The sequence below is a fragment of the Halyomorpha halys genome, unplaced genomic scaffold, assembly GCF_000696795.3.
Source record: "Halyomorpha halys isolate HHAL.00 unplaced genomic scaffold, Hhal_1.1 Scaffold169.1, whole genome shotgun sequence".
NCBI classification, from domain to species: Eukaryota; Metazoa; Arthropoda; class Insecta; order Hemiptera; family Pentatomidae; genus Halyomorpha; species Halyomorpha halys.
In genome coordinates this window covers 44,856-58,757 of record NW_027104700.1, presented here as the reverse complement: position 1 = coordinate 58,757, position 13,902 = coordinate 44,856, and the positions used below count along the sequence as shown (strand labels likewise).

Genomic DNA, 13,902 nt, shown 5'->3' with positions numbered 1-13,902 from the left:
AAAAAAAAAAAAAAAAACCCTTTGTTTATTACTTATTGTTCTGGCTGTACTAACCAGTCTTAACCATTTGTCAAAACCGCAATAAACGTTGAATTTGAAAGTTATAAGGCTTTAATATATGGAAATGCTTCGAAAGATAACAAAACAAAGATATTGAAACATTTAAAAAGCGCCTGATATTTAAAAAAACTTTCAGACTATTGTAACGATTACGTTGGTCGATGCACGACATCACAATCCCAGAAGAGATTATAACACGAAAAAAAGGTAATCCTTCAGGGCCAGACCCGCCCCACTAAGACCCCAAGGGAGCTACGGTCATGTATCATTTTTTAAATATTCGCTTAAAACAGGAAGAGGAGACTTAGGATAGTTTAATCGAGCTATAATTAAATAGCGCCTGAAATTGAAAAACGGCGTGAAACCCTCCATTCCCGCCCTACGTAGTAGCCTTACTTATCTCAAATTTAATACAAATACTTACAAGGAAAACAATTACAAATAATATATAAATAGTTTAATAAATTAAATTAGGAAATAAGAAAAAAAAACTGTAATTTTAAATTTTTCATTGAATTATCGCAGAAGCGATATTGTATAACTGTTATAATAATTAGGAACTAATCTATAGTCTATTTCTGTATGTTTGTTTTAAATTAAATAACATAAAATTAATGTAATTTATAATTAATTATCAGATCTTTTAATACCCCATGGAGTAAAGTTGGATTTAATCCGCCTAGCGCTGACAGTATAGAAAGTACTGGCTGAGTTGGTGCACATGTTGAGGATTAGTGTAGGATCAGGCTGGGGTTCCTAACCATGGGAAAGTGTACAAGTGTTTCAACTCTTCCGTCTCTTAGCATCCCATTGTTTTCGGCTCTGTCTTCTATATTGTCCCTTAAATCCTTATTTAGCACACTCCTTTATAGTCTACTCATTATTTATAACAAAATATTAATAAATACATAAATATCGTAAAAGAACCTAGAATTGAGTAAAGTTAAACATAAGTAGGGATGTGACAGCTCTCGGGTAAAATTGTTGAGTTTATGACGTTTATCTTCGTATGAGTAGTAGTTTACATAATACTTTCTAAAATAAATTCACAAAATGTTGATTTACAGTAATTCGGACGAAATTTTTTATTTATGAAAAACTATATCTCAGGAACTATAGAGATAGAGATATCTATCAGCAATAAAATCTTAGGTTTATCAAATTTACTATAAAGTTGTTTATAACGTTTGTCTTCGTAGAAGTAATAGTTTTAATGACATTTGCATATAAATATGAATATTGCCAAAGAAATATAGCTCGAACAAGAAATTAATTAATTTTTAACAAATACTATGAAAACTAATACCCATAGGAAGATAAAACATTTTATAGCACATTAAACTAGCTCTAATTCAAATGCTGGCAGACATGTATGACTACTGGTTCCTGAGGTATAATTTTTTATAAACCAAAAGTTATGTTCGAACAAATAGAACATCAACATTTTAGAATTTATTTTGGTAAATATCATGAAAATTAATACTCCTACGAAGATAAATTACATTAAAAATTACAAACTACTATATAACATATTAAACTAGCTCTAATTTGAATCCTAATAGACATCTGTTTGTCTCATGGTTCCTGAGATAAATATTTCCCACAATAATTTCACTAACTACTGATTATTTAGTACACTTTTTAAGAAACGAGGCTATCAAAAAACTGTATCTTGAGAACTATTGACTGTAATTGGCAGGCTCATCAATTTTGACTTGTAATTATATACAGTTTCCATTAAAGTGATCAAAAATTGGAGTGAAATAACTGACATATTTCTCCTATTGGGCTCTTATACTAGATGCTTTCGCCAGAATCAATTCTTAATATAAATAAAATTGTCTCATTATCCATAAGTATTAGTTTATTATTGATAGTTTCACAATTTGTTTTTCGATACTGCAGAGTAAATTTGGTTCAGGCACAAATATATAGATAATGAAAAAAAAAGTTTATTTCCAAAATTATTACATGCTCCGCTTAGCTTCTCACTTTTGAAAATATATTCTGAAAAATTAATTATTTTCAATAAATATTATCTTGCTTTTTCATTAATCGCATTTAAATTGTATTAAATTTAGTAATTTCTGACACTCTTGTCATGCAAAGTTTTAATGAATGTTTCTTTTTATTAAATAATTATTTTTTAAGGTTTTTTATAATTTTTATTCCAATTTCGCAAAATCAAACCATTATATTCAATATTCATATTCAAAACAGTTTTAGTGGAAATGGAATTATATGATGAGAACAAATGATATAGATTTTTACAAAATCTAGAAATTTGTTAACCCATTGATGACTTGGATTTGAATGTAATTTCCATGAGGAGTGGAACCCGCTCTTTTGCGTGGAAATGCTTGGGAATGGATTTAAGGTTGATTGCATTTAAACTAAGTGTGGGTTATTTATGCTTAGTTTAAGTGCGCCTAACCTGAGTAATATTTTATGTATAAAAACTTAATATAAAAATCCATCATGTTTATTGAGCAGAAAAAAAAAGATTGCCTAGAACAAAGATCGTATAGGAATTAGTGGTGTGTAATTTAATAAAATTTATGCAAGTCATCCATTTGCAATTGTGCTATTGACGGCACCAATTAAGATCCTTGATGAATGATTTGTTCTTTAATAATATTTGTTATGGATGCAATTTTAATCTAATTTGAGATTAATCTAAGACCATTGAAACTATTTTATAGACCTCTAGAGAGAAAGTAAAAATATAATTTGAAATTAAATCAATTGCAAATTACGTGATGAGAAATGCAATAGCTGTTGTATTGGCAATAAAGGTAATTAACTAATATTCTAAGGGATAAATAACGAAGCATACAGAACTATTATCGTAATTGATAAATCGATTCACAAGCGAACTTCCACCAACAGTTCATAGGCAATTTAACTCCGGGAATGTTCGCCATAGGGGCATATGAAAATGTGAATACTGGGAAAACCAACGGTGCTGCGTTAAAGAAGAGGGACGCACAAATTATTCCCCGAAAAACGTCTCCCTGTTATTTTCCGTAAAAATAGGTTTGTTATTTTATGAAAATTTATTCCAGTTCTCTCTGAGGCCGAATATTTGGTATATACTCGACTTCCCGATTGGGTCGATGAAAAAGATTTAATTCCTATTCGCCATATTAGAAGTTATATTTAAATAACGAGAGATTGAAATGATATTTATATTAATCAATTGATAAAGAGTATCATCGGAAATTATTTTTACAATCTGACGTCCAATCAGATAATATCTATACAGTTCATGTTCTAAGTAATTAAGAATAACCTTTAAATTTTTATAGGAAAAAATAACTTTTTTTTATAATACAATATAGATAAATTAAAAAATTATTACTGCTCTCTGAACTCATATTGGAATAAGTCAATTTCAAAAAAGAAAACTGAGTGGTTTTAACATATATTATTCATTTGTATTATTTTACGTTAAAAAATGTTTATTTTCATTCATCTATATATGAAATGTCTAGTTGGTGAAGTGATAGTCATGAAAACTTTTAAATTTGAGTTTTTTTTTTTTTTTTTTTAGGAATTCTGAGTTTTAATGTCCCTTGAGTCCAAATAAACAAACGTCCTGAAATAGTCTCTGTGAGTATTTCAGTCAGTAAAAATTGTACCATACTGAAATCCTGAATTTAAAGCAGGAATATATATGACATATGATAGTAACCTTTTTAAGTTCTAGTTTATATAATTGATTTGACACTTTTTTATTCAATGTACAATTAAATGGAATTTTTGATAAAATAGGTGTTATTGCTATTTAAATATTCAGAAAGGAGTCAAATACTGAACATTAATAAAACATTTAATAACAATCTACTAATAAAGCTTCCTCCAGAGTATCATTAATTTTATTTATTTAATTAAAAAAAAACATTTCATTGCTGTCAGAATTTATACTCAACTGCAGAATATAATTTTTTTTTATGTTTTGATGATATCATAACATGATAATGTTTATTACTTTCTGACTTTTGTCATAATTTGAACGAAGAATACATAAAAGCTGTTGAATACATAACCTATAAAAGGAAATATAGTAAGGGGGATATAAGAAATGATACTGTAATAATTATGCGAAGTAATTTAAGTAATTCAATTTTCGAGAACTTGAGGAAATTTAAAAACGTTTTCAAAACAATCTATGATACCTATTATGTTTTGGGTCCATTATACTCATTACCAGGTTTCTTGTCTTACATAACAGAATTATTCCGCAGTAACATTATAATATCTACAATATAACACGTTGCCCCAAAGGGAGAGCGAGAGTGTTTGAACTGAGAAAGCAAGTTTCAGACTGTCACACCAAATGGCTCCAGAATAGGAAATGCCAGACGGACAGAACAGAAGATGACTGAGCAAGAATTGGAATGGAGGCTGATGCCGAATTAAAAGGGAACATTACGACTGAATCGACGAGGAAAAAATATAGAATAACAAAAAATAGCAAGTTATAAAAGAAGGGGAGAAGGAGACATTAAAACTCGATTAAGGTTCACATCAGGTGAACACAACCTGAAGGGAGCTATCTTCAGTCCCCTCCTATCTTCACTCCTAATCTCCAGTCTCTTTATTTATTTATAGATTACTTTCGTATCCACAAATTTTGTCTTAACTTAGCTCTAAACTGTGCTTTGGGTCTTGTTGAACACCTGAGCTGATATTAAATTTGCATCAAATCCGATGTTATCGAAAATTACTTATTTGGAACTTACTTAGACTATAACACAATAATATTCCATAGGTAAATTTGATTGTTGTGAATTCCATCAAAGATTTTCGGCCATTCCATTATCATAGTGACAAAAAGTAAAAGAACATTTGTTTTGACCTGGCGAAGCGTGTCGCCAAAGACAATTCAAAACACGTGTGACTGACCGTTCCAGCTGCTTGGAGGAGCATGACTCCAGAAGGCCCTAAGGTCTTAGTCTATTGTCGGGATTTTCAGTAACAGATGGTGTGAGTCTACCGTAAATGTCCAGCCCGTGATTCAGATGAGTGTATTGGAGCACGGTAGTGAAATGACCTGTTTGATATGATTTGATTAACTTGGAAAAAAATCTATAAGGAAGATAAAATAAACAAGCATTTTAATTTTAAAAGATCTTAAATAATAAAGTATAGTTTTTAAATTTTTTACCTTAACAACCTTTGTTGCGAATATCTTTTTAGAATAAAGGTATAACCATTATTGAGAAAACAACTAAAAGTTAGGCTGTCTCAAAGGATAAAAAGGAGGCGGAATATCGGAAAAAGTATTCAACTCCTTGAAGAAACAAAGAAAATGAGGTTAAAAATTATATAATTTTTTTTAGAGGAAAAAATAATTTTGCGCTGTGTGGTAAAATTAAAATATCTACAAGAATTTACATTTACAGTGTTAGTAAATAATTTAAATTGAAAATTCCCAATTTGCAGAAAATACATGTTTTTGCTACATATTCAAATTCGGAATCTTTGCTTTTAAACAATCTCGATTTTTTTGACAATTTTGTTCTGAAGCTCAGCTTATACATAGTAGTTACATATTCATTAGAATATGTACACTTATATGTTCAATGTAGATGTATATTTAATCTGTATATCAAATTAATATATACATTCAATTGTATATAATCCATAGACTGAACTATATATTCTTATGCTCGGTTAACCACATATTGGTTAAACTCATTATGATTGTTTAGTTGTTGCATATTTTTAAGTGTTAAGTAATCTAAGAAGTTTAATGATTTTACAATTTTATCGGAACTTCAGAAATAAAATTATATGCTTTCAACAAAATTCACCATAATAGTAATGACATATAACTTTTCATTACTTTTGTTATTTATCACTATTTAGTTTTGTATTCTTTCTAATTTCGAATTTTTGTTCAATGGTTCGATCAATAATAACTGAAACTGAAGTAAACTTCTTCAAATTTAAAGTTATACCTAACTTAAAAATAACTACTTAACGCAAATAACTATCAGATCAGACAGATACTGCTTATAATTTAAAGGAAGATTCCGACCTACAATTAAATGGTTATTCGTTTAATTGTTTGAAGGAATTATTATAAGTAAATAAATGTATCAGAGAGTTACTACTATGTAGTAATATAGAAAAAATAAAAGAAATGTTAAAATAAATATACTATAACAAGAAATAAAAAGTGTCATACATTGAGAATAGTATACAATCCCAAAACGTCGGTGGTCGAAACTTCTACTTTTTTTCGTTTAGAATTTTTAAATAAAAAATATTATATACAAGACATTTCAAATTTTTTTTTTTTTTTTTAACAAAAAATTTTAGTTAAATAAATATTATTAATAATATCCTAGATATTTATGCTTTTAAGATATTTAGATATTTAAGTACTTAAACTTGTATGTTTAAGTCCTCTGTGTTTAATATAACTCATAATACATTCATATTTTAATATATAGTAGACAATACTAGAGTATTGTTTAAGTGGATGTCTCTTAAGTAATTATTTAATTAAAATTTTGTAATACTCATTAATAATTACTGATTTCTCTATTGAAATTCTAGGACTCTGAATGCCAAAGTCGTAATTAATTTCCCCTCCTTGAACTGTCCAGTTTGATGTAGATCACCAGTGTAATCGGCGTTCCTCAGACACCAGTTGCCAAGTGCGCTAACTAGTGTTAATTCCAGAATTACTGAACATTATAAATTATTGATAAACCTCTAAGTATTTCTACGCAGCTTCCCTTGTTCAAAGCATATTTCGGACTTTTGTTAAATTTCTATGAAATTGTAACAAATTTCAGATTTCTTTTTTATACGTTATTGTGTAATATTACAATAACATAAGTAACGACATTAAACTGACGGGGAATTTAAAACATAATCCTGGAGGGTATTTGAGCTGACTAAAACTACATAGATGGCGAACTGATATCATTTAACTTCTAATCTTATATCCTATATAATTATGGCGCCCTAAATGACGTTACAACTGTCTGGTCTATAAGACCAATAAAGTCTTAAGTAACATTCACAAAATACAACATTTTTATAAAAGATTTTTTAGTTTTAAAATTGATTTAATCGTACATTACTATACTTTTTATATCACGAGATTAAATAAAGAATTGAAAATTGCATTGCACAACTTAAACTGTAATTTAAAAACTCTAAAAGAAATTATTTTTTTAATTCTGATACTTCATATTTTAAAATCCTTAACTATATATTTCAGAATTTTTGTGTTATTTTTTCACTGCACCCCCACCCATCTTCTCCTCATATATTTCAGATCAAAATTGGAGCACTAATTGAAAAAAAAAATTATTTCGTTGTTCGGGGAGTGTTATATATTATTTTTATAAACACAGGACAATTAATAATTATACACTGTTGTATATGACCTTGTAACATTTTAACAGTAACTAATTAAATATTAAAAACAGAAAAATTGAACTTTTTTCTAAAAAATATTCTGTGAGAATAAAAACCAACAAAATCAAACCATTTAATTTTGTAGTTCGACCATAAATCACTGTATAAAATAATTGATTACATGTTAACCAATGTAGGGCACCTGGTTGATGAATCAGAAGATAATTAAATATATAATGATTTATCTTTTTAATGGGACGCGAAATATCAACCACTTTCATCAAAATATATAGTATGAAGAAACATAGAGATTTAATCAATTTTCTTAAAATTCAAATTGCTCTGCTTTTTTGATCATATGAAAAATGAAAATACTCATAGTAAATATTCATTTCTCGTCTTGATAAAAATTGTTAAATGTTATTTGTATTAATTAATAAAATTTATGATTAAATTTATAGAAAATAATACACTTTAGGACTTATGGAATGAAAGCACTTAGCGTTTCGAAATACAGCTAGGTCTTCCCTCCCCATAAATGTACCTAAATTCAAATCTCTTGTAAATAAAGACTAACAAGCCCAATATATTTAATTTTCATAGAAAATGTTCAGTTATGATTCAATAACGAAATTAAACAAGTTTTAGAAGCTTGCTCTTTTAACTTATTTGTCCATTTTAATAAACAATTTACTAACAAACTTTATTTTCTTAATAATAGAGGCTATTTGCATTTAGATATACTGTGTAAATAAAAACAATTATTAAAAGCCGTACTCGGTCAATAAAATGAGTAAAATTGACAAATTTTGAACTTTTTAAATAAAAAAATTGTTAGTTAAATCATTGGTTATTTCTAAACTAATGTAACTAAACAGGGTAAATGGATAATCGACTAGAAGATAATGTTGGAGATTATTTTAACCAAATACACTTTAAATGGGTAGATACAATAGTATATATCAATGTCTTTCTCTATTCTAAAGTAAATAAGTTGTTAAAATTAAGCTTTTAATTATTTAATCTTGATTTAATATTAATACAATTTTTTGTTACATATGATTAAATTACTAAAATTAATATATAGATTTAATATTATAAAAATAATCTAGGGTCAAATTAAATATAAATACCGTGACCCTTTAGACGGCAAATACCCAGCGGCATTTTAATCAATGTAATTGATTGTAAATAAAAACTAAATTGCTCTACAGATATGAATTGTATGCAGGCATATATATAATAATGATATATACTAGTAATAATACTAGCAGAATATATGATCTAACAATAAACTATTTGTCGCTAATAATCTGTTTCAATACTCAATATTCCAATAACAGAAATAGATCATAGAATCATTGTTCATCAATACTTTATACTATAGACATTTGTGTTTATGAAATATTTAATCTCAATTTATCTCAATTTAGACAATAATAAATTTATACAATGAATAGGAAAAACCAACAAAATCATGGAAAATAAATTATTTTTTTAACTGTAAAATATCTTAAGTATAATATTTATAAATTAGAGTTTTGCACGGGTTGTTAATTTTTTTAATGTATACGTCGGATTTTACCACTCTCTGAAATTTGTCTACCTAAATTCAAACCTTTATTAGTAATTTTTAACCAACTCTTCTTTGGATTTGGAAAGCAAAGAATTAATGATAAAATAATATTTGAAAATTCACATTAAACATTTTTTGATAGCTCTTTAGGAATAACTTTTATAGAAGAAATTAATACATTTTAAGTAAGTTGGTTATCATTTGAATATAACTTTATATTAAGTTTTCTAATTGTTTCATTAAGTCCCCAATTATTAGACCGGTTAATTATAAAAATAAGTAAAAAAAATTATAAAACTATTAATTATTTTTTAAAATCTAAATATTATCATCAACTTATATCGCTATGAACTTTTAAATTTTATTTAGGTTTAAACTAGAAAATTTGTATTAACCAATTACTATAAAATAATAATTTGTAAGTTATCTATTTTTACTGAATACGATGATGACATTGCTACTCACTTCATAATTTTAACGGAAATACAATGAAGCTATGAACATTAATTAAAACTTTTAATAATAAAGGAATCAATGAAAATATCCATTTAACTTTAAACCTTGATAATTCACATTTTAATTTTGTTTTCCTAATTCACATTCATTTAATTTCAACTAAAAAGGTAGTTATTACTCATATATTATTAATTGATGTATACACATTTTATACATTTATGAAGCGGTTAATTAACTGAAGTATAATTCAAGTTGTATATAAAAATGAATGAATTTAGCCGAAAAAAAAATTAACTATTTGGTTATGATGACAATCAAAATAAATTAAACATTTTCATTAACGTAGCTTCAATATGCAAAACTGTGTTGAACATAGTGCCAGATGACGTTTGAAATGTTTACAAGAGACCAATAACCTTTTAATGAGTAAATATGGTTTCAATGTCATTCTAAAATAAATAATATTCTCACGAATTCAAACACGTGGAAAATATTGAGTTTTAGAAATGCAATAATATTCTCACGAATTAAAACACGAGGAAAATATTGAGTTTTAGAAATGCACAAACACAACCTTAGTGAAAGAAGTCTAATTATAATTATGATTCATAGAGAACTTCTTTAAAACTTGTTATTAGGTAACGAAAAAAAGAGGTTAGAAGAGACGGAAATTATTACTTTTTTAAAAAAGAAAAAAAATTATTATCCAAAATCACTAATAATTTATAAGTCTACAGAACGATTCTTAACATAACAAACATCGTAAAACAACGAAATGTTTTGCTAAATACTTAGTTTGCCTATGAAAATGAAGTAGGTTGCCTGAATAGTTTAAAGGTAACGAAATGTGATCTAATTATGTTTGTTGTAATAAAAACATTTTCTAAATCCTTCATCAAGACAATAATTAACAAATATTTTTCCTAACCTTATTTTTTAATTATAGTTTTAAATGTAGCTATAATTTTATATTATTATTATAAGATGTAATAAATACTATATTTAAAAAAACATTATGAAAGTTTTGAGGATATGAAATAGAAAATTGTATATTGTAAATGTTAAATCATTCATAGTGACTAACATAAAAGTTAACTATAAATAACACATAAAGCAATGAGACTATGTAAAATACAATACGTTCAAATCAGGTAAAAATATAAATTATGCACATTAATAAAATAATTATTTTGTAGAATAAAATATAATTGTAAATACCTGGTGTATGCACTTAGTCCTGCACAATGCTGATGATACAGGATCTCCTTCAGGAAGGCCTAAGGCGATCAGAACTAACTGCGAGAAAATTATAAAAAGCTTCATGACTAAGAACGGCAGTAACTAGACGCACTGTACAAAGATATCAGTAACGAGACTGTGCGAGTACTGAGACTATGTCACAAGTAAACAGTGTAAAGGGTGGTCAGCAAAACTACCCCTGCCACTAGCCAATCAGGGGACGGTTCTGGTCCAGGTGTGAACTGGAGGGGGGCGTCTGGACACGGAGCGCAAACAAAATATTTGTTCAGCTTGTTTTTGCCTCTTACCGGATGGTTTGTCTCAAATATTTAGAGTCGCGATTGGATGTTTGTCTGCTTGTTCAACGTGATACCTCCAATTTTGGAAAATTGCGTTCCTCCAAAATCCGCCGAACTGTTATAGAGACATAGAACAAATGTTTATGTAGTTTCTTAGCACAAGTAGGATTGTTATAACAATAGTAAGAGATTGTTTTAATAAGAGAAGGATGACACACTGATATAGCACATGCTGGAAGGGCCCACATGGCTCCAGATAAAAAAAAATGGGATGTGCTAAATTCAGTGCTAGATCAAAGCTACATCACAACATATTTTTTTTTAGTGGGCGTACATTCTTTTATCGTTTAATCATCTTAGATATGTTATTCAGAGAACTGAATGATATTGAGCATTCAGATTTTCAAACAGCCGAATATAATTTAGAGATACTGATAAAGTATGTGAGATAATAAAAAAAGATATTTATTCTCTCCAACCCTGACTGAATTATTTGCAACAAATATCTACTATACTTTTCTTAGAACAGAGTGTTGTTTAATACAATATTTATTTTATAATTGATAAAAAATAAATAAAAACAAAAATGTACAATAAATGAGTTGAAGAATAAAACCTATTTATTATCATATGAAAGAATTCATTAGATGTATTCAGCAATTTATTAATAATTCTTTTATTTTTAAAAGTTAAAAGAGATGATTAATATATAATTTCTGATCTTCAGACTTATAGATTAATTTTTAAAATGAATATCTATGTTTATAATGCAATAATAAATTGTGACTAGTTCTTGCAGATGATTCAGTTATTTGATTCATGTTAAAAAATATTTTTAACTCGATACATTTGTAAAAATGTCAATTCAATGCTTCGCTAAAGTAAAGCATATATAATACATTTCATATATTATATATGCATGAAGTACTAATTCCATTTTAATGAAAGGTACGCAAAAAAAACCCCGATACATTTGTAAGTTTCGAGAAAATCACTTGAAGAATAATTCTTTTACATTATTTTTATTATGTTTTTCAAAATCCCTATAAGTTAAATGCACAAGAAGCTACTTAATACAAGAACTAATTTAAGTTCAGTTTTTAACATTCAATGAACAATGAAAAGCTTAAAGGAATTTTAATATATATATATATATATAATTTAAGAAGTTCTTCAAATTGAATTCCTGAAATCAGTAAGTATTAATTAATATCCATACCCAGATGATTAAATACATGAATTTCTTCTTTGTGATAGTTATATCTAAATATTTATTCAATATGCATTTGTTATTATTGTTATTTGGTTTAGAAAAATATGATAATGTATTCTTTATTTTTAGATTGTACAAAGTGAATATAGAGCCCGAATCGTTGTGTAAAATGGTATATATATATTTTTGGGAGTGGGTAGATCATCGATAAGGTAAGAAAAATCGAGTCAATTTTTCTGTATCAAACTAAATTGTAACTGTAAGGATTTATACATCGTTGGAGAAAAAACAAATTTAACAACGTTTGATCCAGTATATTATAGAAAAACCACAATGTTGATGAAAAAAAAATTGAAGTCTGTTTGGATGAAGCAAAAAGTTGTAGTTAATTACAGAAATTTCAAAGAAAGAAAAACAATACCTTAAAGCGCGTTTAATTAGTTAATAGTTTGCTGATGATTATCTGGAAATTTATTCATGTTTTGTAAATTTTGCATAGAAGCGTGAATTCAAATGCTTTCATTTAAATTTTCTGTTCGAAATTAAAAGAGTTTATATGAACTACAAAAAAAAAAAATTAACTCAAATAAATGTTTTCTAGCAATTTAACATAATATAACCAAAAATGTTTATATAGTTTAAAATTTTGTGTTATAATTAAATGGACTATGGAGCAGAAACATTCCATGAGAAGTTATTATATTATATATATTATAGTTACAAAACAAAAGTACAATTACAAGGAGACCTATGATTGAATATATTAAAGAAACGAAACAATACCTTAGTTGAGGGAAACACGTATAGAACTTCTAAGCTTCGAAAGAAAAACTCATTTCAGTTCCAGAACTGATACTTCGAGTATTGATCAGTGCTCGTGTTGCTTAGATATAGCTGGCCATTTAAAGTGGGACAATTTAGGGAAAGTCATTTGTTGTAGCCAAAACAAACTTCTAGCAACTGACGGAACTCGACTGAGGAATCGAGAAGACTAACAATTATGGAACAAAGAAATTATCAGCCTTTCGAGGGTCCTTGAAACGAATAATATTTATTTTATTTCTTCATGAGAATGAAAGTTGTTCTTCATCAACCGCTATCAAGGCGTAGTAACTTATTGCAGGGACCGATCTCGATACTTATCTGTTTATTATGTTATCTTTCATTTAGTTTATGTTTTTTTATCTCTTATTTATTTATTTATTATTACTATCTAGCTTTATTTATATATTTTTACTCTCTAACCCTTCGTATCTGTTTCTTTGAATCTATTTATTTAAAATATGTATATACGTTCATCTGTATTACTATTTATTTGATTGTATTACTTAATAAGAAATCTATTTATAAAGGCGACAGTTATAAAAAGATAGAAGAATATTATTGTTATGAAAAATGAGTAACACTTTCGACGCTTCCAAACTTTTTTAATACAACTTATCTAATTATATAAACAATAACTAGGCTTCATAGTTGCAATTAGGCCAATGCTAATAAAACAAATATCACGTATCTCATCAATGAGGAAAAACTAGTTTTCCTTACGTCATTCATTCAGAGACTCTTCTCTCTCACTGCTTTAGTCCAACTGATTACCTGCAATATGGGTCAAAGCATCGTCCAAACAATTATTAAAACTACATTATGACACTAAATGTTATATAATTATTTATTCG

At 27.2% G+C, this 13,902-nt stretch overlaps 1 protein-coding gene across 1 annotated transcript in view; it reads right to left on the bottom strand.

Annotated features, from left to right (window-relative positions):
* Positions 1 to 13,271, bottom strand: part of LOC136797014 (uncharacterized) — a 105,305-nt gene extending 92,034 nt beyond the window's left edge. Inside the window, exons 1-2 of the mRNA XM_067052417.1 lie at positions 13,010 to 13,271; positions 10,694 to 11,128 (exon numbers count right to left, since the gene is read on the bottom strand). Coding sequence (XP_066908518.1) covers positions 10,694 to 10,798 — 105 coding nt within the window. The 5' untranslated portion in view covers positions 10,799 to 11,128; positions 13,010 to 13,271. The remainder of the gene's footprint in view (positions 1 to 10,693; positions 11,129 to 13,009) is intronic.
* Positions 13,272 to 13,902: the final 631 nt, after the last annotated feature.